Below are 25574 nucleotides of genomic sequence, written 5' to 3' on the forward strand. Positions count from 1 at the left end.
CAATAGTGCATTGAAGCAGCTAAGTGGTTTCAATAACAGGAAATACTGGTCATGTGACTCAAGTTGATGGTTCTGCTTCAAAGCAATAAATCAGTGTGTAGTGATTAATACCACATGAAGCCTGATGCACCAGAACTTTATTTTATTTGCACACAAATCTCGTGCTAACTTACTGTGAAATTGTATTTCAAGCAAACCCGATCACACATTTGTTGCATGATCACTCTCTTGCTCATTAGTTCTTGGTTCCTCCCACATTTCACTTAATTGTTCTTGTGTAAGAAAGGATTAAAGATGAGGAGGAGAAGGCAGGGGAGGACAGCTGAGAATTAAAAATCACTTTCCACCAGGTGCAAGAGCAGAAAAGCTTTAGGTCACAGGCAGCCATAGTATGATGGTCAGAGAACACGGTTCATCTAGCACAATAACAATTGATTGGAAAACAGATAGGACCCACCGAGCAGTGTTTTTATTTGTAACACAGTCCCACAGGCTCGGCTGTCACACCAGGTAGTTTTGTTTTCTCCTACTAAACAAACGGATCCGGTGTTGCTCTCCGTGTCTTTTTTTCCGTGCCAGTGTCCAGTTTCACCCTGACTTTATCTCCTGCGTGTGTCTGGAACAGAGCTGAGCCAAATTTTCCATTCCCAGCTCTGTCACGCATCATGGACCAGTACATCGGTACATTTCTGTCGAGCCCGTTCCACAACACTAGGATCTTGTTGGGTTTGAAAAATAGAGAAATGTTATGAAAACTATTTTCTTAATCTTAGTCTTAATTGCAGGAAAAAAACAACACAGAAGAGAATAGAGGAAGATGCTGCAGTGACCAAAGTCAGTCACTGCTTCTGTCCTTTCAGTAATGATCTGCTCTGAAGAAAAGTCCTCAGTCCTCAGCTAAAGAATGCTTGTGCTTGTGTTTGTGCGTGATGTTTTATTGCTGAAAAAAAAACAAAAAAAAAACTGTAACCCTGACTATGAGATGGAGGCAGTTCAAAGGTTTCCTGAGAACTGCTTCAGTGCCTTCTTTCCATGGTAATTTTGGGCCAGTGAGGCCTTCATAAAGAGAGGAACTGCTTAATAACAGGCCTATTTACTGCGGCACGGCCTCCTCCAGCGGCTATTTTAAGCCAGCACCAAACATTGCTGCAGTGACAGTCATTCCAAAGACACCTCCAAAAATATTTCGCTCCTCACAACCCAAGTCCAGAGGGACACGCCAAGCACAGCTTTCCCCGGCCCTGAAGAATAAGTAGGCGTATCTGCTGTTACTGTAACGCTCGCTTATGGAAGGCTCGAGTGTTGTGCATTGTTGTGTGTCATCCATCTGGAGCCTCAGTAGATGCCATGGCACTGCCAGCATATTGAGACACCATGACTAGTAGTGGAGCTGCCAACACGTATGGCACTGAGCAATGAATCAAGTCTGGAGGAGGGAAAATGTGTATCTGATGTGCTTGTCTTTTCTCTCACATATGTTAGACAGGTTTTCACACTCACATTTATTACGTAACTTGTATTATAAGTCTCAAATTTCTCTATTAGCTGTGTACTTGTATTGAGGTCATAGCCCTGTACATATAAGCATTTAGTATGGATTGATGGTCCATTCGCATGAGGTCATGATTGACTGACAGCTTCCTCACTAACCAGCAGCTGAGTATGAGACTAGTTTTATTCTTTTTACAGTTTTTTTTACGATTGCTATGACTTGTTTGTCAATACTTTTTCAAAACTGTTAAAGGGACTACGAGGAGTTTCGAAAAGCGAAGTGTTTTCACACTACATTTCCCATGAGCCTCCGCGCGCACGATGAAATTCTTGGATTGGCGCAAGACGGACAAAAGCGAAAGCATTTGCCAAGAATGTTTTCATTGATCAAGAATGAAAGTCGGAGGTTGGAAGATGATCAGATACCGTCGTAGACCCGACCATAAACGATGCCAACTAGCGATTCGGCGGCGTTATTCCCATGACCCGCCGGGCAGCGTCCGGGAAACCAAAACTAGGATGCTGGGCGAGCCGACCACTAAATAATAATATCAAAACAACTATAAAGAGAAAACGGAAATTGACACATTAACAAGTGTGGGTAACGTAGATTCATCCAAATTAGTATGAGACTCTTTTATAACCAGAAGCAAACTCCTCGGGGTCTCTTTAACGCACAGACTAACCTAAAACACACAATTCAAAAAACAGCTAATACACACACAGTTATAAAACAAATCTACCAAAACACTGACACATGTCGTCTTCAACAGAAACATTTAGTCAGTCACAGCACAGTGTCATAAAAAACACTGACAACTGATGGAATAACACAAACTCTCCCTCATCTTTTGTACAAGCTCAGCCCAAATAGGTCATGTGACTGAAAGGGTTAGGGTTAAGACCTGAGTGTGGTTCGTAGATAAATGCAGCACATGTCAGATGCCACCTGGAACACTTCAGTTGAACACCGATCTTTCAGCATGGCCCTGCCCAAATTGTTGTGTTTAAAATGAACCTGTGACGTGAAGGTTGCGGGTTCAATCCCTGAATTGCAGTCTAGTTAGTTACAGAGATTGAGCAGTGACTTTAGCTCCTTACTGCTGCCACTCTGACCCTTAACACACAGCTGCTCCTCCTGAAGCCAGAGTGTTCTTCAAAAGACATGTTCTTAAGTATTTCATGTTATGAGATACAACCTTTTCTGACTGAAAATACTGGATGTATACTGGGAGAATGATAATACTCACATATACTGTAACCAGTTAATACCATCAGTGATCTAAGTCAGGCCACTATTTAAGTTTACGTCCCAAAGCTCTTGAGCAAGGCACTCTCCCACCAGTACAGTATATTTTTCTACCAACAGCAGCCTGCACCACCAGTGCTCTACTGGACAAATGTCATGATTTTTTCTGCCCTATAGAAACACTGAAGTGATATTGTGTTTGTGTGCTGTGTTGTTTCAGCTACGAGAAGTACTTCCTGATGTGCTCTCTCACCCACAATGGCAAGAACCTGTTCAAACCGGTCCAGTCCAAGAGAGTGGGCACATACAAAAGCTTCTTCTACCACGTCAAATGGGATGAACTGTGAGCGATTCCCTTGCCCTCTTTTCTTTTCTTTCTTTTCCATTTCCTCTCCTTCCCTCATCATTTCTCTCTCCCATTTGTTGTACTATTTGAAATGTTCTTACCAACAACAATGTGCTGTTTGCTCTGTGCGTCCATGCGGCTGACATCATCTTTGTCTCTCCCAGGATCAACTTCCCCATAGCAGTAGCTGTGCTGCCACTGGAGTCTGTTCTCAGCCTGACTCTGTTCGGCGTGCTGAACCAGAATGCCGGTGGCTCCCCAGACTCCAACAAACAGAGGAAAGCTCCAGAGCAGCTGGGCAAAGTCTCTATGCCTCTCTTTGACTTCAGACGGTAAGGAGAGGGAAACAGCTGGGAGTGGCCCGGCTCATGTTTTTGTGGATCTCCATTTTATCCATTCACGGTCATTTGAGCTTTTCATCAAAGTGAACTGTAGAGGAACCCATACTGTTTCAAGGGATAGTTCAACATTTTTGGAAAATTGGCCCATTGCCATAATCGCTATAGTCATAGCAGTAGGTTTGTTACCTTTATTTGTCAGTGCAAGCTATTTTTAGAATGGCGGAGCAGAGCCGTGAGCTGCTCAGAGCTACGCTACAGAGACTAATGGGATTTCTTGGTTTCCCTCATCAAACTCATCAAATACACAATCCAACAACTCCAAAACGCTCTGGTGGACAAGTTGTGACCTGCACATTCACCACACTATGAGATAATAACACAACGTTACCAGACAGAGTTGTTTTAGAGGTAAATTCATGTAAAACCGGTGATGCGCGTTGGCTTCAGGGACGGTTTTTCAGCAAGCAGTCTCTGTATTTCCCTGGAAAACAACTCTGTCTCATAACGTTCTGTTATTATCTAATAGCGTGGTGAATGTGCAGGTCACAACTTGTCCACCAGAGCGTTTTGGAGTTGTTGGATTATGTATTTGATTAGTTTGATGAGGGAAACCAAGAAATCCCATTGGCCTCTGTAGTGTAGCTCTGAGCAGTTTGCGGCTCTGCTTCGCCGTTCTAAAAAAAGCTTGCACTGACAAATAAAGGTAACGAACCTGCTCCTAAGACTATAGTGATTATGGCAATGGGCCAATTTGCCGAAATGTTGAACTATCCCTTACACCTACGTAAGATGAAAAAAACATGACATAAACAATAACTAATCAGGCAGGGACAAAGTATGAGAACAGGTAAAAGGCCCCCCATGCCTCCTTTATGGGCCTAAGTGGCTGCAGAACTGAAGGCATACACTTGGACTCAAGTGTTGGAGTCAAACCAGATAAAAAATGATGAAGTTAGAACATTTTATATCCAGAAGGTCAGAGGCCAACAGAACAATAATGTTTTGCACAACACTTTGCAGCCATGTTTAGTTATTTTGTGTCTCTTTGGGGTCATACTGCCTCCCATTTGGCATGTTGGCATCTGTTGATGGGTATTTAGTGTCTTTTAATTGAGGTTAGTTAGTTTCAAATATCATATACATGTTTTAGCCCGCTGGCTCCCTGACTTCTTGGGAACCCTGCGCCCAGTAGGCCCATCTGGTAATCCATCCATGAAATCAGGAATGAACACTATTTCTGTAGCATGTCAAATACTTAACGTCGCAATAACAAATCAATTAAAAGATAACAGCAGTTTACATTCTCGCCTCAGTGCTTGTAAGGTAGCTTGTACTGAAGGTTTTGGGTGTTGTTGTTGTTGATTTAGTGCTGACTTGTGTTCCAGGGTGCTTGCCAGGGGCAGCAGGCTGTTATGTCTGTGGACATCTGCCCAGGGAGCTGCTGCTGCCGCTGGCTCTACAGGCAGCCGCAAGAGGATGCCCACAGAGAGGATTATACTGCAGGTCAGTGGTGGTGGTGGTGGTTGCAGTGGTTTCCCAACGGCAAATAGTCACAGTGAAGTCATTGTCAGTAGTATTTATAGATTTTGCATATAGTGCTCTCAGTAGAAGGTAGTTTAGTTTAGTTTGGTTTATTCCGGTCTTGATACAGCACCTCGTTGTGCAATAGAAGTTACATCTCAACATAAACACAGCAGCTAGACAAGGTCTAAAAAAAGAGGGAAAAAAAGAAGTAACAAAATGGAAAATATGCAAATCAAAATAAACAATAAGTAAATAAATAAAGTGTACAATAGACATTTAGACCGAAAAGCTTATTTTGCCTACCCTATTATAAATCAAGTTGTATTAAAACTATGCAATCTACTAGTTCCTTTTATCAGCAAATAAACAGTCAAAAAAGAAGAAGGGGGGGCGGGGTTTATGGTGTATGCAGTAGTAGTTATAGTTATTTACAGACAGTGGGTTTATCAGTAGCAGCTAAAAGCACAATAACTCGTGAACTAGTGGTAATAGCAGTTGTAGACCTTTTGTTTTATTCTTGTTTTTTTTATTGTTTGTTATTTTGTTATGAATGATCATATGTGTGAAGAGTGTGTGTGTGTGGTTTTTTTTTTTTCATTAAAATTACTTCAGAAAAATAAACTAACTCAAACTTTTGTATTTGTGTCACCATCAGGTGGACTTCCCCAACTCAGCATTGGAAGTTTTATATGTTGGACCAAAGGAAGCCCCCAGCCCAGAGCCCCACACTCTGGAAGAGCTGGACCCAGACCTCAAACGCAAACTGGAGAAAATCTGCAGCCGAGCTTCCAATTTTGGGTAGGGTAACCTCCCGCGTGTTCTTAAAGCTGTAATTGGAGGTTGCAAACATTTGGATCAGAGAGTAAATATCATAAATTCATCTGGCAAATAAATGTGCCATCCTTTCCTGCTGTTTCCATCACTTCACTTCTAAGAGTTTGTAAGGGAAGCCTGCAGGATTGATTTCAAATAAAAGCACAGGCATCAGTTAATATCACCAGGGAGATGTTCCTGATTTCCAAAACAGACATGAGAGGCTTGAAGTAGCCACAGGATCGGTGATAAATTCTCAAATTGTGACTAACGTGTGCATGTGCATTAAACCAGAATGCCACAAAAACCAACTTCTGCAACGTACTAGCAAAGTGAATTAATGAGTCCAGACCATGAGCAAAAGAGTTCATCAAAAATGTGACTTTTGAAAGGTGTGGAGAGTGCTAAAGGTGTGTTAGATTAGAAAAATGTGTGCCTCCAGATTGTAATTGAAGTCAATTGATAAGTGATTGGGTTTTTTCATTATGACGGGTTTAAAAACACGCACAGAAACTGTATTTCTAGTTCAGTTTATCCCCTTCAGTGGGCAGCTTTCTGGCTTTCTCTCAGACCACCCCAAATCTGCAGGACTTACTAGATTTAAGTAGAGATTTTAAAAAATGCCTCTGACTTTGCCAGCCACAGTTCCCCATAACGCCTGAATGTGTGTCTGCTCTCCTCCAGCTGCTCCAGGCCCAGCTAAATGCTCTCTTATGCCTGCTGCCAGCCAAATCTCCTCCACTCTGCCAACATCCATGAGTCTCAACCGGCGCTTTAGCACAGAGCGCTCTCTCACTGGGCTCTCACCGCCTGCTTTCTGTCCTGCTCATTCTTCACTCCAGCCTCTGCAGACACAAGACTTGTTGAGCTGCAGTTTCTCTGATCTGTCGTGTGTCGATCTAGTTGTGTGTGTGTGTGTGTGTGTGCGATGTTTCATCAACCCCCGAAGGAGACGTTTTCCTTTTTTATTACTGCAAGGAGAACAGGGTCAGGCAAAGAGCAACCTCTCTGGCAAATTCAGAAAGACAAATGTTAGCTGGCAGAGGCCGTCTGGCTCGAGCACTGCTTCAAAAAGTGACATGATATCCTGAAATCCATGCTCTCCTAGTAAAGCAGGACAGCCAGACATGATCAATAGTGTTGGTTCTCTGTGTGGTCTGTTGATTTACTAGCGTCACTATGATATGATTGTTGTAATGTACCTTTACTTGCCAAGGAAACATTATCTGAGAGTGCCAGCTTTTTTTGAAAAACCGATGCAGACATTTTTAAGCAAAGCTCTTAATATCTGTGGATTATTACTAGATGGTTCAAGTCCTTGCATTTGGTGTTGATTTACAAGAGCAGATAGTTCATAGTCCGCTCACCCTTTACTGATTTTCTCTAATATTCTGAGAAATATGCACTGATGTTAATATATTTTGCGTTGTATTTGTTTAGCTCTGTTGAAATCCACTTTCCCTGTAGTCTGTTTTAAAGATTATTGTTGATCCTGCCAACTAAACTCCACAGTCTGAGTCCCTTAGTTCCTGATCACAGTGTTGAAGCAGAGAGCTGGTTTCTACACACTTAAAGACTAAGTAATACATTTGAGTTGACTGATGGTTACGTCTGATTAACGAGTTGTTTAAAGGGACATTGTGTAACTTCTCCTGTTATCTATTCACAAAAGTCGATTATTTTGTTCAATAGTATGTTTTTTATTAATCAATAATCACCCCCATCAACAAAGTGAAGTGTTCCTTTCAGCTCTGAATGAGCCGTTCATATCATTCGTGTCGCCATGTTTTTACGTTCAGTGGCAGCGTGACGTTAGGAAACCACGGAAACTCAGTGGAGACACCGGAGCTGTCGGCTCAGGTGGAGTTGGCGTCTGTGAGAAGTCACCGCGGTAACGCAGTGAGGAGGAATGGAGCGTTACAAACCAGATGTCATTTTAGTCACAGAAGTTGAGAGAAAGCCGGTAAAACGTGGGTCAGGTAAACAATACCACATCGCCATGACAACATATCTGACGGACCACTTGTTTACATAGAGGCTTGTTTATGCCGTTACGTGCAGCGGCTGCCGTCTGCCATCTGCCCAATTTCACGTGAATGCAGCATAAAAAATACGATTGAGTTGCTTGCGATATACAACCGCAACGCGAAATGGGAGTAATTCCTACACAATGTCTAACTTAAAGATGTCTGTCCATCTGTTCCCGGTCTATGTCCAGATTGAAGCGGGCGGACCACCAGATCCTATGGGACCATCGGCTCCACTGTCGGAGGGACCACCCCAGCAGCCTGCCCAAGGTGCTGGCCAGCGCGCCCAGCTGGGACTGGGCCAGCATGGCTCACATCCACTCCCTGCTCCACCACTGGCCACCTCTGCCCCCAGTCACTGCGCTGGAGCTGCTCGACTCCAAGTACGCACTGTTCCCAATACTTACACACTCTGTCTACAGCGCTGCAGGTCCCTCGGGAATTTTGAAGGATTTAATTGTAAGACGTTAAACAAAAATGAACAGTTTAACTTTTTTTTTTTATATGAGTCTATCCAATTTGTTTCATGTTGAGGTCAAGTGTGAAGTGGGACTTAAAGGTAATTATGTAAGAATGTGGCCGAAACTGTTGCTGCAGTCAAATTTAAAACACAGCGGGTACTCCTCCATACAGGCTCCGCGACATGCTGAATCACTCCGCCTATCAGCTGTTTGGATCAGCAGTGTAGAGGCGGAGTGATACCGAGTAGTACCAAGGAGTACTGAGTGAGTTGGTTAGTTCCAGATAAACAAACTTTTTTCCGACCAGCTGATGCGTTGTAAATCTTGACTTTCGATCATACTCTTGAACTGGTGTATTATTTTGAGACGGGGATTAATCGTCCCTCATTGACAACAGTGTACTGCCTGTGTCTCGGTGCAGCGCGATGCGACTGTTCCTTCAAAAAAAAAGCTGAACTATCCCTTTAACCTGATAATTTGCTGTTGAATAGATTCTAATTGTGCTTGTGTGTGCAGATTTGCAGATACAGAGGTGAGGCGTGTGGCTGTTAGCTGGATTGAAACGAGCAGTGATGATGAACTTGCTGGCTACCTGCCACAGCTCGTACAGGTAGAGCTACAACACGCGACACGCGCCGTTAAATCCAACACTTCCTCCCTCTATGATTCTAACCCTGTTCCCTGTTTCCTCTTCTCTAGGCCTTAAAGTTCGAGTGTCACCTAAACAATGCCCTTGTCATGTTCCTGCTGTCCAGAGCACAAAGCAACATCAACATCGCCCACTACCTCTTCTGGTGAGATCACAGTGGCACTGACACAACCACCAAACAATGACGTGTGCGATAGAGGCTGAAATAAAGTAACAGGCTTCAGAGCAACAAATAAGTTTAGACTGATGTTTATAGCATTCATCAAAGCTGGCACACAGTATTCATAGTATTATAGAGAGATATGTACATACATGGATACTTAACTGATCCCACAAGGGATATTTACACATCCAGTATCAAGTTAAAGGAGAAACTACAAACCTATATTAAAGTGCATTAATATACAAAGAACACATGGACCCGGTTCAGTGTTTGTGTCTGTTTGGTTTCACGTGTTATAACTGGGAGGTGTCGTTCAGTCTAATGGCCAGGGGGATGAAAGCATGTATCCAACCACAAGTTTAAGTGTTCAAGTCATTTCCTCTGTAATTCCTTGGCATGTGAAATGATCTGCTAACATATCTATTATAGATTACTTACTTCATATTACGAAAGTGATACATTGTGTTTAGATCTTTTTCAGATGTGATTTCAGTGAGTTCAGAGAGTTCAGTTCAGAGCTTTTCGTCCCAAAGAGGAAAACTTGTTTTGCAACCTTAGTAAGAACACACAGACAATACAAACAATATAAGATATATGGAAGGAGGACAGAAGAACAACAGGTTTGTAAAGTGCAACATGTACAAAATGTAGATTAAGAATAGTGTGAATTGATTGCACTGATTGTACTTGGAATAAAAGAGTATATACCTATTTGTTCTGGCCCTACGGAGCCTACGTCTCTGTCCTGAAGGGAGAGGGATCAATTCAGTATGGAGAGGATATTCAAGACTACCTGAGCTTTCTGCAGAACCAGTTTGTTGTAGATTTTTGTGAGGGCGGGCAGCTGAACACCAGTTGTTTTGCTGGAGTGGTTTATGATTTTAGACAGGCGGTTCTTGTTCTGTGCAGAGAGGCCAGAATAAAAAGAGATGAGGCAAAATGTTGAAACAGACTCAGTAGAAGATCTATAAAATAAATGCAACAAGGTCTTTTCTACATTAAAAGTAGTAGAAAATAGATTCTCTGCAGGCCCTTTTTGCAGATTGCATCAATGTTCAAGTTGTGGGTCAAGTCTTTTAACAGTCACTGTCCCCAACAGTGACTGACCTGCAACCTGAGGATTGATGCAAACCTCAAAAAAAGGCCCTCATGTCATAATACTGTAGGTCACCTGTTGAATCTGACTCTATACACCAAATACACTTGGGAAGTTGCAACCCAGCACTTCCTCCAGGAGCATAGATCCTTTTACACTGTGTTTTTTTAGTTTGATGTGTGTCCAGGATGAAAGTGTCTTTGAAATATTGACTGTTGTGATGCGTTTGGTGACGGCAGGCTGCTGAAGGACGCCGTGCAGGACCACGCCTGGGGCCGGCGTTACGAACGGGTGCTGGGCGCCCTGCTGTGTCTGTGCGGAGCCAAGCTGAGAGCTGAGCTGGAGAAACAGAATCACTTTGTCACCCTGCTGGGAGCCGTGGCTGAGAGGGTCCGGCAGGCAGGGGGGTCCACACGGCAGGTTAGTGTGTGTGGTGGTGATCTAACTGGACGACCGGACAATGCAGTATGTCATTAGGTGCGTTTCCATTACCCCTACAAATGCGCAAAACCTCAATATTGCAATAAAAAGACTGGTAATGGAAACGCCTACATTTTGAAAAACCTCTCAAATATTCCTCTCATGAGGAGGTTTTTCAGACGTATCGATATAAACCTGTATCGCAAAAATGTAATGGAAATACTTATTTCGCATTTACACGTCACCGGCGTCACCGGAGTTGTGTGTGTCCACAGCTGCGTTGGTTTATGTGACTGGAGGGGACAAATTAACGGCATGGGGACAGGGACAGGAAGAAAATAAACAAACTGATTAAAAGAGCCAGCTCTGTCCTGTCCAGCCCCCTGGAGACTGTTGAGCAGGTGGGTGAGAGGAGAATGCTGCACAAACTGACTGCCATCATGGGCAACCCCTCTCACCCTCTGCATGGGACACTGAGCGGCCTGAAAAGCTCCCGTAGCAACAGGCTGAGACACCCTCAGTGCAAAACAGAGCGTTTTCGCAGGTCTTTTATCCCCATGTCAGTTAGACTTTTTAACAGTTCTATTTAATTTGTAATGTCTGTCGCACTTCTTTTTGAAATCTCCCGTGCACTTTAAATCGTTTTTTATTCATAGTTGTCTACCAGCAAGCACTTTTTAATCTGTTACTTTGCCCAGCAGGTAGAGAGCACCGTAGCATTTTCTTCTTTTGTCTTCTTCTTCTTAAAGTATTTTTATGAATTTTATTATTTGTCCTGTTTTATTTCCTTTTGTTAAATGCTGCTGTCACGAACGAATTTCCCCTCGGGGATGAAATAAAGTATAATCTAATCTAATGTTTTTTGGAATTGCATTGCTGACCTGGGCATTGTTTCTCAATAAATTAGAGAAACCTTTCCTATCATTCCCCTTTTCCGTGCATGGTTGAAGGAGATTGGCTCACATCCACGCTCCCACTCCCTCCTGCGCTGACATGTCCCCTCTAGTCCCATAAACCAACCCGGGTGTGTGGACACAACCACCGTATATTGTTGTCAGTACCTCATCAACGCTGGTGTCTCTTATTTGTGGCCGCTGCCAGCGCCACACGGGCATTGCCTTTCAGCAATCAAGCACTGCCTTCATCTTTGTTGAAAACAATAACAGCAGCAGCTGTAGGCAGCTGAGATTCCTGTGCCACTTACGTCCATCTTCCTCAAAGTGAAGTCTCGCGATATGGCGAGAATTATGGGATATCGCGAGACTAGATTAGGGCTCATTCGCAAAACACCTTTCAATGGAACCATCCGTAAATAGCAATTGTACTTTTTTCGAAATTTCAGAAATATCGCTTTTATTTTGCGAAAATCTGTGATGGAAACGCAGCTACTGACACAGTCTGTCTCTGTCTCAGGTGGCGCTGCAGGAGGGCCTGGAGAACGTTCAGAACTTTTTCCAGAAGACCACCTGCCGACTGCCCCTCAGCCCCAGTCTGGTGGCCAAGGAACTGAACATCAAGGTAACACACATACACACACATTCAAGCACACTCGCACAACGCATTGAATGCTGTTGGTCAGGAAACAACCACATTTTTAAACCACAGAGGAAATTGGCTTATTAAACTAAAGTTTTCCCGAAATATAAAACACATGTACTCTCAAATATCATACAAATATTCATAATAGATCTGCTTCAGTATTATTCAGCTGTTATTGCTCAATTGATTAATGAAATGACGGAGAGTATACTTGACATTAATGGCTCTTATGATCCACACAATGTGTGTTGAAATTCCATAACCAGTCAGTGACCTCTTCTTGTCATAATTACTTCTCTAACCTCTTTGGTTCTGTTTGTGTTTGGACAGTGACATTAGAGGAGAAGCCAATATATCAATACAAAAGAGGGTGATTAAGATAAAACATGTTTGGATCCATTTGTCCTATTATATTGCAAGGTCAAAGTGATGTAATGGTGATAAAATCACACTGTTTGTATGTGTGTGTAGGCCTGCTCCTTCTTCAACTCCAACGCAGTTCCCCTCAAGTTGGCCCTGGTCAACGCCGACCCACTGGGAGAAGAGATTAATGTCATGTTCAAGGTACTACACACACACACACAGCATTTTAAGTAATGCCAAGGAACTGGTTGTTCTGTATCTTTCTTGCACGTTTCATTAGTGTAAACAGGGTAGTAGTCATCAGGTACACCAACACTGTTGTTTATGAGCTTCCCATCTGAACACTGCGCCCCCTGGTGGCTGGAGTCAATTCTACCCAGTCAGAACAGAAGTGCAGGAAGGTACAGTAGTGTAATGCAGTGTTTTCAACCTTTTTTGAGCCACTGCACATTTTGTTCAAAATGCAAAATCCCATGGCACACCACTAACCAAAAATGTTACAAAATGACACAGTGCAGCCTAATACAGTAAATATAATACAAATTGTGTCTCTTACAGTGTAGTTAGTTTACTCTGACTCAGAGCCTTTTCAGTTGCCGCTCCAAAACTGTGGAACGAGCTTCCCCTCCACATTAGGCAGGCCTCCTCACTGTCCATTTTTAAAACTCGTCTTAAAACCCATTTTTATTCCTTGGCTTTCAACTCAGCATGAGACTCTACCTCTGTTTTAGTGTTTTATGGTCTGTTCTATTCATTGTTTTTATTGTTTTTTATTTTTAATTGTTTTATTTAAATTCTAAATTGTTTTATTGCTTTTAAATTGTTTTAAAAGCAATAAACAATTATTATTTAATATTTATTCTTCTGCTTGTTTCATTATGTACAGCACTTTGTTTCAGCTGTGGTTGTTTTAAAGGGCTCTGAGTTGACTCAGTAATGGACATTGCTAAGGCCAGGTCATTGTGCAGGCTTCTGCCACTACGCCCATTGACATAAAAGAGTCCTATTTTATTAGCCAACTCTGCCAGACAGTTACTATTGCAGACACAGATGTTCAAACTGTTAACTGATAACAAGAACTTGGATTCTGATTTGACTCAAATTCTTCTTCTTTTTTTTTTTTATCTATGTCAATCAACTCATGGGAGCTTGTCAACACGTGCACACTTCCACTTGACACAAGCCTAATCACAGACACTCGATGGAGTGTTGAATCTCATCCGTTAACGGCTATAATCGCTTATAGGAGTGTCGGTTATCGGTCTGAAAAAAATAAAAATGTGCATCCCTAGTTTGGATCAATTAAGTTAAATTTGATATTTTTTTCACGGCACACCTGGCGAACTCTGATCACTGGTGTAATGTGTCTGACTGTGTACCAGGTTGGAGAGGACCTGAGGCAGGACATGTTGGCTCTTCAGATGATCCGCATCATGGACCGCATCTGGCTGCAGGAGGGGCTGGACCTCCGCATCGTCAACTTCAAATGCATCTCCACCGGCAAAGACAAAGGTAACGGGACAAAGCGTAATGAAGTAAACATGACTGTGTAATGGGGCGGTGCGTGGCGCAGTGGTTAAGGCAGCGGCCTTGTAGTTTGGCCCCTTGTAGAGGCTACAGTCCTCAACGCTTTCTGCCTCCCCCTTTCCTGTCTATCTCACTGTGCTATCAAATAAAGGCAAAAAAGCCTAAAAATATTCTTTAAAAAAAAAACATGACTGTGTAATTGTTGAAGACAGTGAATGAATACAATTATCAGCCCATCTTAATTAGTGTTATTCTGAAAGATGGTGACCTTTCTGTCTGTTTGGGTCGGGTGAAAGGAAGTACACATCGCTTTAGTCAAGTACTCTAAGTAGGATGTTCTCAGTTGCTGTCATTCTTTTAAAATGTCTGATAAAGATCATTTCACAGACATTTGTGTCATAGCACAGCCATTATTCCCACACCCAGGCCCCTCAGATTGTCAAACATGGACCTCCTCACTGCCACACAGTGGTGACAGCCAATCAGATCCACCTCATCCTTCGACTCTTTCTTTGTGCTCAAAACATACTCATATTAAGTGTTTGAGCCAACACAAGGCTGTTTTGATTCTCTGTGTGGAGTGTTTGTTGGTTTTTTTGTCGTTGCAATCTAAAAAAAAATTTTTTGAATTGATTCCCCTATATAAATATTCCAGTTTATATCTGTTCTATCCTGAACATCCTCGACCATAAAACACAAATTAAAAAGCGAGGTACAGAACTGACTGTCGTGTGATTGCATTGTTTTACTAAAAGTTGTGTTGTGTTGTCCAGGTATGGTGGAGCTGGTGCCGTCTTCTGACACCCTCAGAAAGATCCAGGTGGAGTACGGCGTCACCGGGTCCTTCAAAGACAAACCGCTGGCCGAGTGGCTCCGCAAGTACAACCCTGCTGAGGATGAGTATGAGAAGGTACACACGTGAAGGATAACCACTACTTTACACGCACAACAGCTGTTGATGCAAGTCAAACATGGTATTTCATCATGTCGTCAATAGTTCATTGCTGGTGAGGAAGCTTTACATGCACAGCTACTTTAACAGACCATACCTAACAACAAAGGCAGACAAACTCTTTATGCACACTGCAATCTTCTCCCACATACCATACTGTTTAACCAGCTGGTCACAAGCAAGCCGAGTCCCTTCACAAACAGACACTAAAAACACTTGACAAATAGCCAATAGCAAGAGTACAATTCATTTCATTTAGACAATTTTAAACATTTTGCAGATGCTTGCCTCATCTGTAAGGTCTTCCATGGGCTTGCACCTCCCCCACTGAGTGAGTTATGAGTGTTTACAATACAGATGTAGCAAGTTTGGACAGACAGTCTTCTCAATCAGAGCCCCCCACTACTGGAATATTTGACCCATTGATTTAAGAGAGAGCACTTATAACTTAACCTTTAAACAAACTTAAGATATGGCTTAAAGCAAACCAGGTTTGTAACCTTGAGTAATCATACTACCTCATCTTTGGCACTGCCGCAATTACACACAATGATTTATATATCTGTTATTTCTGTGATGTATTTATGTACTGTGTTGAATTGTAATTTTATTGTATCAATTGTTGCAACATTAGATCATTAATTAAAGTAGCACATAACTCTCAATTTGAAGGAAAATGATACATGGTGTTCAAGATTTTTTACAAATAAAAAATCTGAAAAGTGTGGCGTGCGTATGTATTCAGCCCCCGAGTCAGTGGGGATGGTGTGTTCAGGTTCATGACGCTGCCACCACCATGTTTCACACTGGGGATGGTGTGTTCAGGTTTATGTGCAGTGTTGGGTTTCTGTATAGCGTTATTGCAATTTTGGTCTTTAATATGTAATAAATCCTGAACACCTTAATCATTTACCTTTCACTTGACAACTGTGTGCTGCTTTGTGTTAGTCTATAATATCCCAATAAAAAACATTTATGTTTGTGGTTGTAATGTGACAAAATGTGGAAAAGTTCAACGGGTATGAATACTTTTGCAAGGCACTGTATATAATCTGACTACCAATACCACACGTTATAATGTTGAGAAATGGGTTAAACATTAAAACCATCATTTTCTTGTGACACAGTGATTCAGGTGAGTGTGCTCTTTAAGTTTATGGTAGCTGTAGAACTGTATGACTTTTGACACCTATAAATGTGAAACAGTACTCCAGCTCAACCTCTGACCCTGAAAAATACGACTTCAGCAGGAAGCAGGAATCTAGATGGAGTTCAAATGAGCTCTTGTGTTTTTGAGCCTGAAGGTTTTGTGCTCATTTCTGGGTTAGTATAAAAACCAGCAGGGAACGTCCATCCTTCTTCTTTTCAAGCATTCAGGCCTTTGTTCTTCAGAGCAAACAGAGCCAATATTACACTGCATCATGGAAGTTTAACGTCACACAATCTTTTGTGTATGCTGTTTCTGTGCAATAGTACTTACATAATACATTTATGTATGACAACCTAGTGCACTATCCACACACTTATGCATGAGCAAATGAGTGTTATTGGGCTTCGTGCAATATAACCTGGCACTTTAGATTCATGTGCAATTAGGGCGCCATGCAATACAATCTGGCACTGTGCACTTAAGCCAGTGGTTCCCAACCTTTTTTGGCTTTGTGACCCCATTTTCACATCACAAATTTCTGGCGACCCCGTCAATCAAGATGCGCCAACTCAGATATTTTTATATGCTGAATTTTGTTTGAACTCGATTTGTATTCGAGGAAGTGAAAGTATAGAATAGAGTTGTTTAAGATTGTTTTAAATAGTTTTTAATCATAACTTGAAAAAGAATAATAATTAGTTAAAAAATATATTTTTATCAGTAATTTTTTTTATCAATTACTAGAAATTTCAGGCGACCCCATTTGAATTTCAGGTGACTCAACATGGGGCCCCGACCCCAAGGTTGAAAAACACTGACTTAAGCACTTGAACCCAGCACTCAAGCACTTTACTACTCAAGATGAAAAAAACTTGTGGCCCGTTCCATCTTCCACACAGCCAATTTGTATGTCATCCACCTGTATACTATATTTGTTTGTTTTCATTGTCGCCCTTACTCTAGTGTGTTCTTCCTCTTCCCCATTGTTGGTTCTTTTTCTTTCTATTCTATTTTATGTATTGTAGTGTTGTCTTAAACAGTTTTTTTGGAAATGGGACTACAGATGGAAATGTGCACTGTCCCATCTAAATAAACAAATTAAAAGGAAAAAAAGGAAGCACCTCCTGTGTATCCAGCTAGACCTCAAGCTGTGCTTCTCTCTCTCCTCCGTAGGCATCAGAGAACTTCATCTACTCATGTGCAGGATGCTGTGTCGCAACTTACGTACTGGGTATCTGCGATCGGCACAACGACAACATCATGCTGCGCTCCACTGGTCACATGTTCCACATCGACTTTGGCAAGTTCCTGGGTCACGCTCAGATGTTTGGCAGCTTCAAAAGGTGAAAATCAGCTCTGTTGTTTGTATCGAAGGTGGTTCATCATCAGGATGGTTTAGCTGTGTCATTGTTTTATTATCAAGGAGTTATCAGTGTAGGTGAAAGGTCCTGCAGCAGCTGATTACAGCTACTCAACCTGGTCCTGTTTGTAATGTGTAGGTGTTGTCATTGAACACATGAGGGAATGATTCAGTGACGACACAGATATGGCTATGATGTTCATTTATTCTCATAAAACCATAAGTTAATTATCAGGTCTGTCTCTAAGAAACTCAATGACCCACTGTTCCTTTGTGGGTCAGATGCAGGAGTAAGCTTGTTTGTGCAGCAAGATTAATGTGTTTTTGGGCATGACCTGTTTTCATGGTGTGCACAATTACACATCTTCCCTGCTGGGATCTGCCCCACAACCACACTACTACACTTCTGCTTTATGGCCCTCAGCATCTTCATTGAGCTATTTAGTGGTGTTATAGTGTGTAATACTTTCCTGATCCACGTTTCCTAGGGATTTGAACCAAACACATTTTATTCACTTTTATTCACATCCTCTCTCTCTTCCCCATCTCCATCTTTCCCATCAGGGATCGAGCTCCGTTCGTTCTGACCTCTGACATGGCGTACGTCATCAACGGAGGCGAGCGTCCCACCAGCCGTTTCCAGCTGTTCGTAGACTTGTGTTGTCAGGCCTACAACCTCATCCGCAAGCACTCCGGCCTTTTTCTCAACCTGTTGTCACTGGTGAGACAATAATTCACAAACACACAGGATGTAGCAGTGTTTCTAGAACAGTATTGCAGTTGACATGTAGTCCTGCTTGTTACCATTGGTTGTAAATTCCTGTTCTTATATCTTTGTACATCTCTCTTCAGATGTATTTTTGTGGTTCCCAGCAGTTTTAGCCTTTTCATTTTCTTCTTCCAGTCTAGCTGAAGCACTTTGTTTTTGCACCTGTGAGAGTCAGGAGACCAACATACGCAGACGAAGCGCAGCAGTGCAGCCTTGATAATAAATCAGGACTGCACTGTTGTTCTGAATATGTCAGTTTAAAACATATTGTATTTGTATTCGAACACAAAGGCGATGTGGAGCTTTCAGAGGCAGAATAATGCATGAAATCTACATATAAATGACAATGAGGTAAAATAAAGATTTAACTGTATAGATCATAGTTAGATTGTATTAACAAACTTTATTCTGAAATAATTCACTAATTAATGAATCGTGCAAAATGATTGACAACATGAAAATCATGGAAAATATACTTTTGGAATTACCATAGTTTAAATTAACTAAATTATGAGCTATTATTCTTATCACACTGATTAGTGCTATTTTAAAGATTTAAAGTTCATTCACTGCCTTGTTAAATATCATGTTGCTGTACAAAGGGATGGACAATAAATGTGCTGAACCAATCTGAAAGTGAATAAGTGCTAATCTACTAAGAATCCACCTGGTGTGTCTTTGTGTGACAGATGACATCATCAGGCCTCCCAGAGCTGACGGGCTCCCAGGACCTGAAGTACGTGTTTGACGCTCTGCAGCCCCACAACACAGATGCTGAGGCAACTATTTTCTTCACCAGGTAAACACAACACAACATCTCTGCCTCCGACTGCACAGAGACATTTTTCATTCTCGTCTATTATTATTCTTTGCTGCAAACTGTTGTTGTGTAACTCAAAATCCACCAAGTGGCAGTAGAGGCACAGGAAAGCCAAGCACAGATGTTGCCCGACATCACAACACAGACTCATAACACACATCAGGTGTGGCAGGTTGATACCTGATTGATTGAAACTAAGTCTATTGTCAGAACAAATGCTTTGATGACATTTTCTTTAAAGGATTATTACCGTTTTTTACAATCAGGACCTTATTTCTAGCATAAAATACGATCATTTACTCACCCAGATAACTTTGGTGTCATTACAAGTCGTTCTGACGAAATACGATCCAGCCAAGAGCCGCGTATATCCATATAATGCGAGTCTATTGGGCAGCGCAATGCAGCCTCTAAATAACACATTATCCGCCGCGAAACTCATTCATTTCACCAATATTTTGTTATGATACGCTAGTGTTATTCCCCTCCGAGTCTGGGGTTAGCTGTTATCAACATCCGGGCTCTCTAGGTTGACCTACTGACCTCTGACCTGGATGATGTCATCTCCGACCGCTGCACGGCTCATTCTGATAATAATGATTCCACTTCGGGTCCATTTTTAGCGCAACTAGCCGGAGCTTTAGTGAGTCCAGGCTGCGGAGAGGAAGTCTGTGGAAGCTGAACTTCGTCCAGCTGCTCATTTTGTTCTGACAAAACAGAAACACGCAGAAACGAACCGTAGCATTAGCGGCGGCGGTCGGAGATGATATCATCCAGGTCAGAGGTTAGTAGGTCAACCTAGAGACCCCGGATGTTGATAACAGCTAACGCCGGACACAGAGGGGAATAGCACTAGCTTATCGTAACAAAATATTGGTGAAATGAACGAGTTTCGCGGCAGATAATGTGTTATTTAGAGGCTGCCCGATAGACGCGCATTATACGGATATACGCGGCTCTCAGCTGGATCTAATTCCGTCGGAACGACTTGTAATGACACCAAAGTTATCTGGGTGAGTAAATGATCATATTTTATGCTAGAAATAAGGTCCAGATTGTAAAAAACGGTAATTATCCTTTAAGAGCCTGAGGTCAGTACAGCATATTAAGATGCGTGCTGTTTCTCATCCTCACCCCGCCTCCCTCTGATCCCCTCTGTGTTTTCTCTGCAGGTTAATTGAGTCCAGTCTGGGCAGCGTGGCCACCAAGTTCAACTTCTTTATCCACAACCTTGCTCAGCTACGATTCTCCGGTCTGCCAGCCAACGACGAGCCCATCCTGTCCTTCTCCCCCAAGACCTACACCCTGAAACAGGAGGGCCGCATCATCCACGCTTCCATCTTCTCCTTCCAGAAGAGATACAACCCCGACAAGCATTATGTGAGTGCTATGGAGTCAGTTTCATTACTAAAACTATGTTCTTTTTCTATTCTCCACCACATCTCTGTATATAAAAGTGGAAAGATAGTGACACCTGATGGTCATGTCTGCCCCCCCCCCCGTGCTCTCTGTGCAGACGTATGTGGTGAGGATCCTGAGGGAAAGTCAGACTGAACCCCAGTTTCTCTTCCGCACATTTGATGAGTTCCAGGAGCTGCACAACAAACTGACCATACTCTTTCCTCTGTGGAAGCTGCCGAGGTAAGGCCTCACTTCACCTGTCACCCTCAGCTCATCAGACTAAGTGAGGAAATGCTTCTTCTTTTTATTTAGTATTTCCAATTTATGGGAAAAGAAGTTCACAAAAAGCTGTCAAGGAAATAAAAAAACAGACAAAAACATGGGGGCTTCTCTATTGATAATCTTATTCTTAACACATTACTTGTTCATGTGTAGCGTCCTCTATTGTTTTAATAAAAGCAGTCCATTTTTCCCTTTTCCTGGGAAAGGTTCCTCCTCTAGATCTGAGAGAGAAAGTCATCTCTTCCATTAAACACATTTCCTTCACTCTGTCCATCCATTGATTAAGGCTTGGAGACTCAGATTTATACCAGCAGTTTGTAAGAGCTTTTCTTACAAGCCATCAAAAGTGTTTTACATAGATACCAGTCTAATAATCACATTCCCATTTAAGACACAAAAATAGAGGACCGTCACATTGTTAGGAATTGTGTCTCCTAAAATCTTTCCCACAGTCACAGATACATTACCCCAAAAGTTTGAATTTTTGGGCATAACCTCCAGCACTGTTGTTGTGATTGAGAAAATGTGCTTTTTACAAGAGGTGTAATGAAAAAACATCACATTTTTCCAGCCAAATATTCTTCACTTCTTTGAACTCGTAGATGAATGCTGTGCACTCCACATAGGACGTCAAATCCTCTTCTGATATTTCTATGTTTAGTTCTTTCTCCCATTTTGCTTTAATGTATCTTGTGTTGTTCCCATTCTGTTTCTGAACACCCTGATAAATTTAAGAAATTCTTTTTCTATTCTTTTTATTCTAGGCTTTGAGGAAGAATGTTCCATCAGTTTCTTTTATAGTAAATGTACCTTATGGTTAATCTCACTCTCTATCTCTAGCTTCCCCAACAAAATGGTGCTGGGTCGCACCCACATCAAAGAAGTAGCGGCCAAGAGGAAGCTGGAGCTCAACAACTATGTCCACAACCTGATGAGGAGCTCAACGGAGGTCACCCAGGTACATACACACGCGTAACGTGGTAGTAATGTGAAAGTTTCAACGCAGCAGTGAAGTGACGTCATGCTCTCTGTTCCCAGTGTGACCTGATCTACACGTTCTTTCATCCAATTGCACGGGATGACAAGACAGAAGGTTTAGATGCCACGCCCAAAGCGCCGGGTAAACACCTGCACTTTTCATTTCCATTCTTCAAGTGTTAGTCAAATTCCTCCCACTGTACTGTACTGTATGTGCTTTTGGTTTCATTACAAATGTTCCTTTTCATATATATTTTTCTAAGGAGATCAAATTAGTACCTAAAATGTTCATTTGAACTCAGAGGGAACATAAATGGCAGAAATCCCATTCTGATAATTGAAAGTACTGTGGACTTTATTTTGAACTCTTTGTTGTGGACTCTCCTTCCTGTGTGTCTGACTTGTGTGTGTTTGTCTGCTGCAGAGCCTCCTCTGAGTCCAACCTCTGGTCGGGTGGAAGGAGAAGTGAAGCTCTCGATCTCCTACAGGAACAGCACTCTGTTCATCATGGTTATGCACATCAGAGATCTGGTAAACACAGTGATGATCCCAGAGATGCTGTCTTTACAGAACGTTTGACCGTCTCATTCTTATTTTATTTCTCATCTCTCATCCACTGCCCTTCAGGTTTCTGAGGATGGAACAGATCCCAACCCGTATGTGAAAACCTACCTGCTTCCAGATCCTCACAAGACTTCCAAACGCAAGACCAAGATCTCCAGGAAAACCAGAAACCCTACTTTCAATGAGATGGTTAGGAAGCATGAATTTGAAAATTTCTCTTTATATATTTACAGCTCATGGACTCTAGAATAGGGTTGGTTTTAGAAACGTAAAGGTTAGAAGTTTCCTTTAAAGGGATAGTTCAACATTTTGGCCCATTGCCATAATCCCTATAGTTTTAGGAGTAGGTTCGTTACCTTTAATTGTCGGAGCAGAGCCGCGAGCTGCTCAGAGCTACGCTACGGAGGCTAATGGGATTTCTTGGTTTCCCTCATCAAACTCATCAAATACACAATCCAACAACTCCAAAACGCTCTGGTGGACAAGTTGTGACCTGCACATTCACCACGCTATGAGATAATAACGGAACGTTACGAGACAGAGTTGTTTTCGAGGTAAATCTAGAGACTGCTTGATGAAAAACTGCCCCCGATGGGAACGTGCATCAGCGGTTTTGCATGAATTTACCTCGAAAACAAATCTGTCTTGAGAACGTTCTGTTATTATCTCATAGTGTGGTGAATGTGCAGGTCACAACTTGTCCACCAGAGCGTTTTGGAGTTGTTGGATTGTGTATTTGATGAGTTTGATGAGGGAAGCCAAGAAATCCCATGAGCCTCCGTAGCGTAGCTCTGAGCAGCTCACGGCTCTGCTCCGCCGTTCTAAAAACAGCTTGCACCGACAATTAAAGGTAACAAACCTACTGCTATGACTATAGGGATCATTTGCCAAAATGTTGAACTATCCCTTTAAGCTTTCCACGTGGTTATCTCAGTCATCCAAGTCCAAGGTGCATCTGAACTAAATAAGAACGTGCACTTCCTTTGCTTACTCCTCCTCCTCTCCCCCCACAGCTGGTGTACAGCGGCTACAGCAAGGAGACCCTGGGCCTGCGGGAGCTTCAGCTGAGCGTGCTCAGTGCCGAGTCGCTGCGTGAGAACTACTTCCTGGGCGGCATCACGCTCAGACTCAAAGACTTTGACCTCAGCAAGGAGACGGTCAAGTGGTACAAGCTTGCGGCCGTGCCCTACTTCTAACTTCTAACCCCCCCTACTGTACCTGTGTCTCCCTGAAGCCGGGAACCACTCCGCAGACAAAACGCTGCATTCACTTCATATGGGAAAGGCAGCAGATGTGACCTCACTTGAAAATACTGGTCACCTCAGCTCTCAGTTCATAAAATCCCCTCAGTGACGTTTTCATTTCAAGTCAAACAAACCAAACCAAACATTTTCTTTCACGTGGATGGTTTTGTAATAAGTATTCTTCAGATCTTTATCATAGCAGGACACGGCTGTGCTCTGTGCAGAAAAGCATTTTTCACTTATTACAACGTGTCGTAGGCATCTGATGTCATCCTCACAGATTAAACTCCTGTAAGTCACAGCTTCTAACCATCATCATGTTGCCTCAGGTTATTCCCATATGACATGAATGCAGAATGAAAACTCACCAAGGACGACTGAACAAGCTGATTCACACCCTCAAAGAGGATCCTGCTAACTAATCAAGATTGTTTCTGTGACAAACAATCTCCACTTATTTTGTCTCTCTTTTTCCTGAACTATAACAAAGAGGTGTAATGTTTTGTACATTTTGATATTAGAGGACCAAAACGGCTTACTTACAGAAGAGTATATATAGATTGACACATTTATTTTTTAAGGAATAGAAAGGGGGCTCATTTTTACATTTTCCGTGTTTCTTTTCTATATAGACAGATAGGAGGCATCAGGGTTTTCCTGCTTTCCAATAGACACTTCTGGGTAGAGTAGTCCAACACACCAGATTCCAGGAAATCAACAGTGACCTTATGATTCCCCAAGAAAGTGCCAAAATGAATGACAAGGACAGCAAATGAAACCACTCTCTCCAACAGGGAGATGAACAGGGTGCCTTCGTGCTCACAATCTCTTTTAAATGCTCAACTTGGCCTTATTGCTATATATTTGATTAACAATGTGATATGTCCTTATTAAAGAAGAATCTATATTCTGTCAAGCTATATCAGTACTTCTTCCAGAGCAGTTTTTTCTAACAGTGGACTGCCACTAAATGCACACTACCAGGTCTTTCTCTCATGGTATTACTTGACTATTTTCACACAGCACACCTTAAAGGGGAATTAGCATCATAAGCTTTTGAACATGCTCTTGTCTGTGCTCTGGATATAGAGGTTATGGTTGCCTAATAATTCTGATCCTAAGTCTGTTCAGCGCTTCCTTCTGGTGGTTCAAAACCACAGTGCAGACTTGCAGAATGCAGTTTAGGAGCTGAGTCTGGACCTGAGGCTGTTTCAGCTCGGCAGCAATACCACACTCACTCTCAGTGCCTAATGGTGGTGTAATGACGCCGTGATGAGTAACTGGCCAAATGGTTATAAATAACTTAAACTGCCGGTGAAGTCCAGATGCAGTCAGGTTTTAGGGTATTTAAATGAGAAAATGCAAACTGAACACAGAGAAGTGCAAAACAGGCAACTTTAACTTAATCATCTTTAGGGAAAAAAAGGGAACAAGATCATGAGCAATAAATTAACTGCCTTCCTCTCCACTCGCTAACTATAAATCTAAAGTTGTTAATGTTTAATAAAGAAATGATGGTGAATTTATCTGAGGACTTTTTAAGAGAAGGTCTACAAAACAATTATGATTAAAGAGCACACTCACACTATAAATATTAGTGACTTGATCCACTTTTTTAGTGACTGTACAAAGAAAGAAAGCAGAGTTTGTATTAACATGGCCAGTTATTTATTCTTAATTGGTGACCTGTAACCTGAATGGATCAGTGTGTACTGTAATCCCTCTTTCCTAAAGCAAATTAAATGTTTTTGGAACAAATCTGATGTGACTCTTTATTTCTGTTGTATAAATGTGTTGGATGTTGATTTGGATTCATTCAAACCACTTACATGGGATGACAACTACAATGGCCAATAAACAATATGTGTCATTAATGCAGGAGTGAGTTTGGCAAGTTGAAGGGTTATTGTATGGAATTGATCCTCCACAGTCTCCTATTCCAGGCCAAGGCTACAACCTGGTGTCAGAGGAGTCACTATTGAAGTTCTTTGTGACTTAACTGAGGAGAGCTGAGCTGCTGGTTGCCTGCCTCGAAGATCTGATGG

At 42.1% G+C, this 25574-nt stretch overlaps 1 protein-coding gene across 1 annotated transcript in view; it reads left to right on the forward strand.

Annotated features, from left to right (window-relative positions):
• pik3c2a (phosphatidylinositol-4-phosphate 3-kinase, catalytic subunit type 2 alpha) overlaps nt 1–25287 on the forward strand; it is a 57878-nt gene extending 32591 nt beyond the window's left edge. Inside the window, exons 12-33 of the mRNA XM_085778384.1 lie at nt 2961–3083; nt 3251–3418; nt 4813–4930; nt 5607–5749; nt 7983–8174; nt 8769–8862; nt 8952–9046; nt 10400–10580; nt 11994–12098; nt 12591–12683; nt 13865–13994; nt 14783–14919; nt 17285–17454; nt 18036–18192; nt 18930–19039; nt 20233–20440; nt 20577–20701; nt 21584–21701; nt 21782–21863; nt 22146–22252; nt 22349–22474; nt 23299–25287. Of these exons, the coding sequence (XP_085634510.1) occupies nt 2961–3083; nt 3251–3418; nt 4813–4930; nt 5607–5749; nt 7983–8174; nt 8769–8862; nt 8952–9046; nt 10400–10580; nt 11994–12098; nt 12591–12683; nt 13865–13994; nt 14783–14919; nt 17285–17454; nt 18036–18192; nt 18930–19039; nt 20233–20440; nt 20577–20701; nt 21584–21701; nt 21782–21863; nt 22146–22252; nt 22349–22474; nt 23299–23481 (2965 nt within the window). The 3' untranslated portion in view covers nt 23482–25287. The remainder of the gene's footprint in view (nt 1–2960; nt 3084–3250; nt 3419–4812; nt 4931–5606; nt 5750–7982; nt 8175–8768; nt 8863–8951; nt 9047–10399; nt 10581–11993; nt 12099–12590; nt 12684–13864; nt 13995–14782; nt 14920–17284; nt 17455–18035; nt 18193–18929; nt 19040–20232; nt 20441–20576; nt 20702–21583; nt 21702–21781; nt 21864–22145; nt 22253–22348; nt 22475–23298) is intronic.
• The last annotated feature ends 287 nt before the right edge of the window (nt 25288–25574 follow it).

Source organism: Trachurus japonicus, chromosome 6 (assembly GCF_045865225.1).
Source record: "Trachurus japonicus isolate A0001 chromosome 6, Traja_1.0".
Taxonomy (NCBI): Eukaryota; Metazoa; Chordata; class Actinopteri; order Carangiformes; family Carangidae; genus Trachurus; species Trachurus japonicus.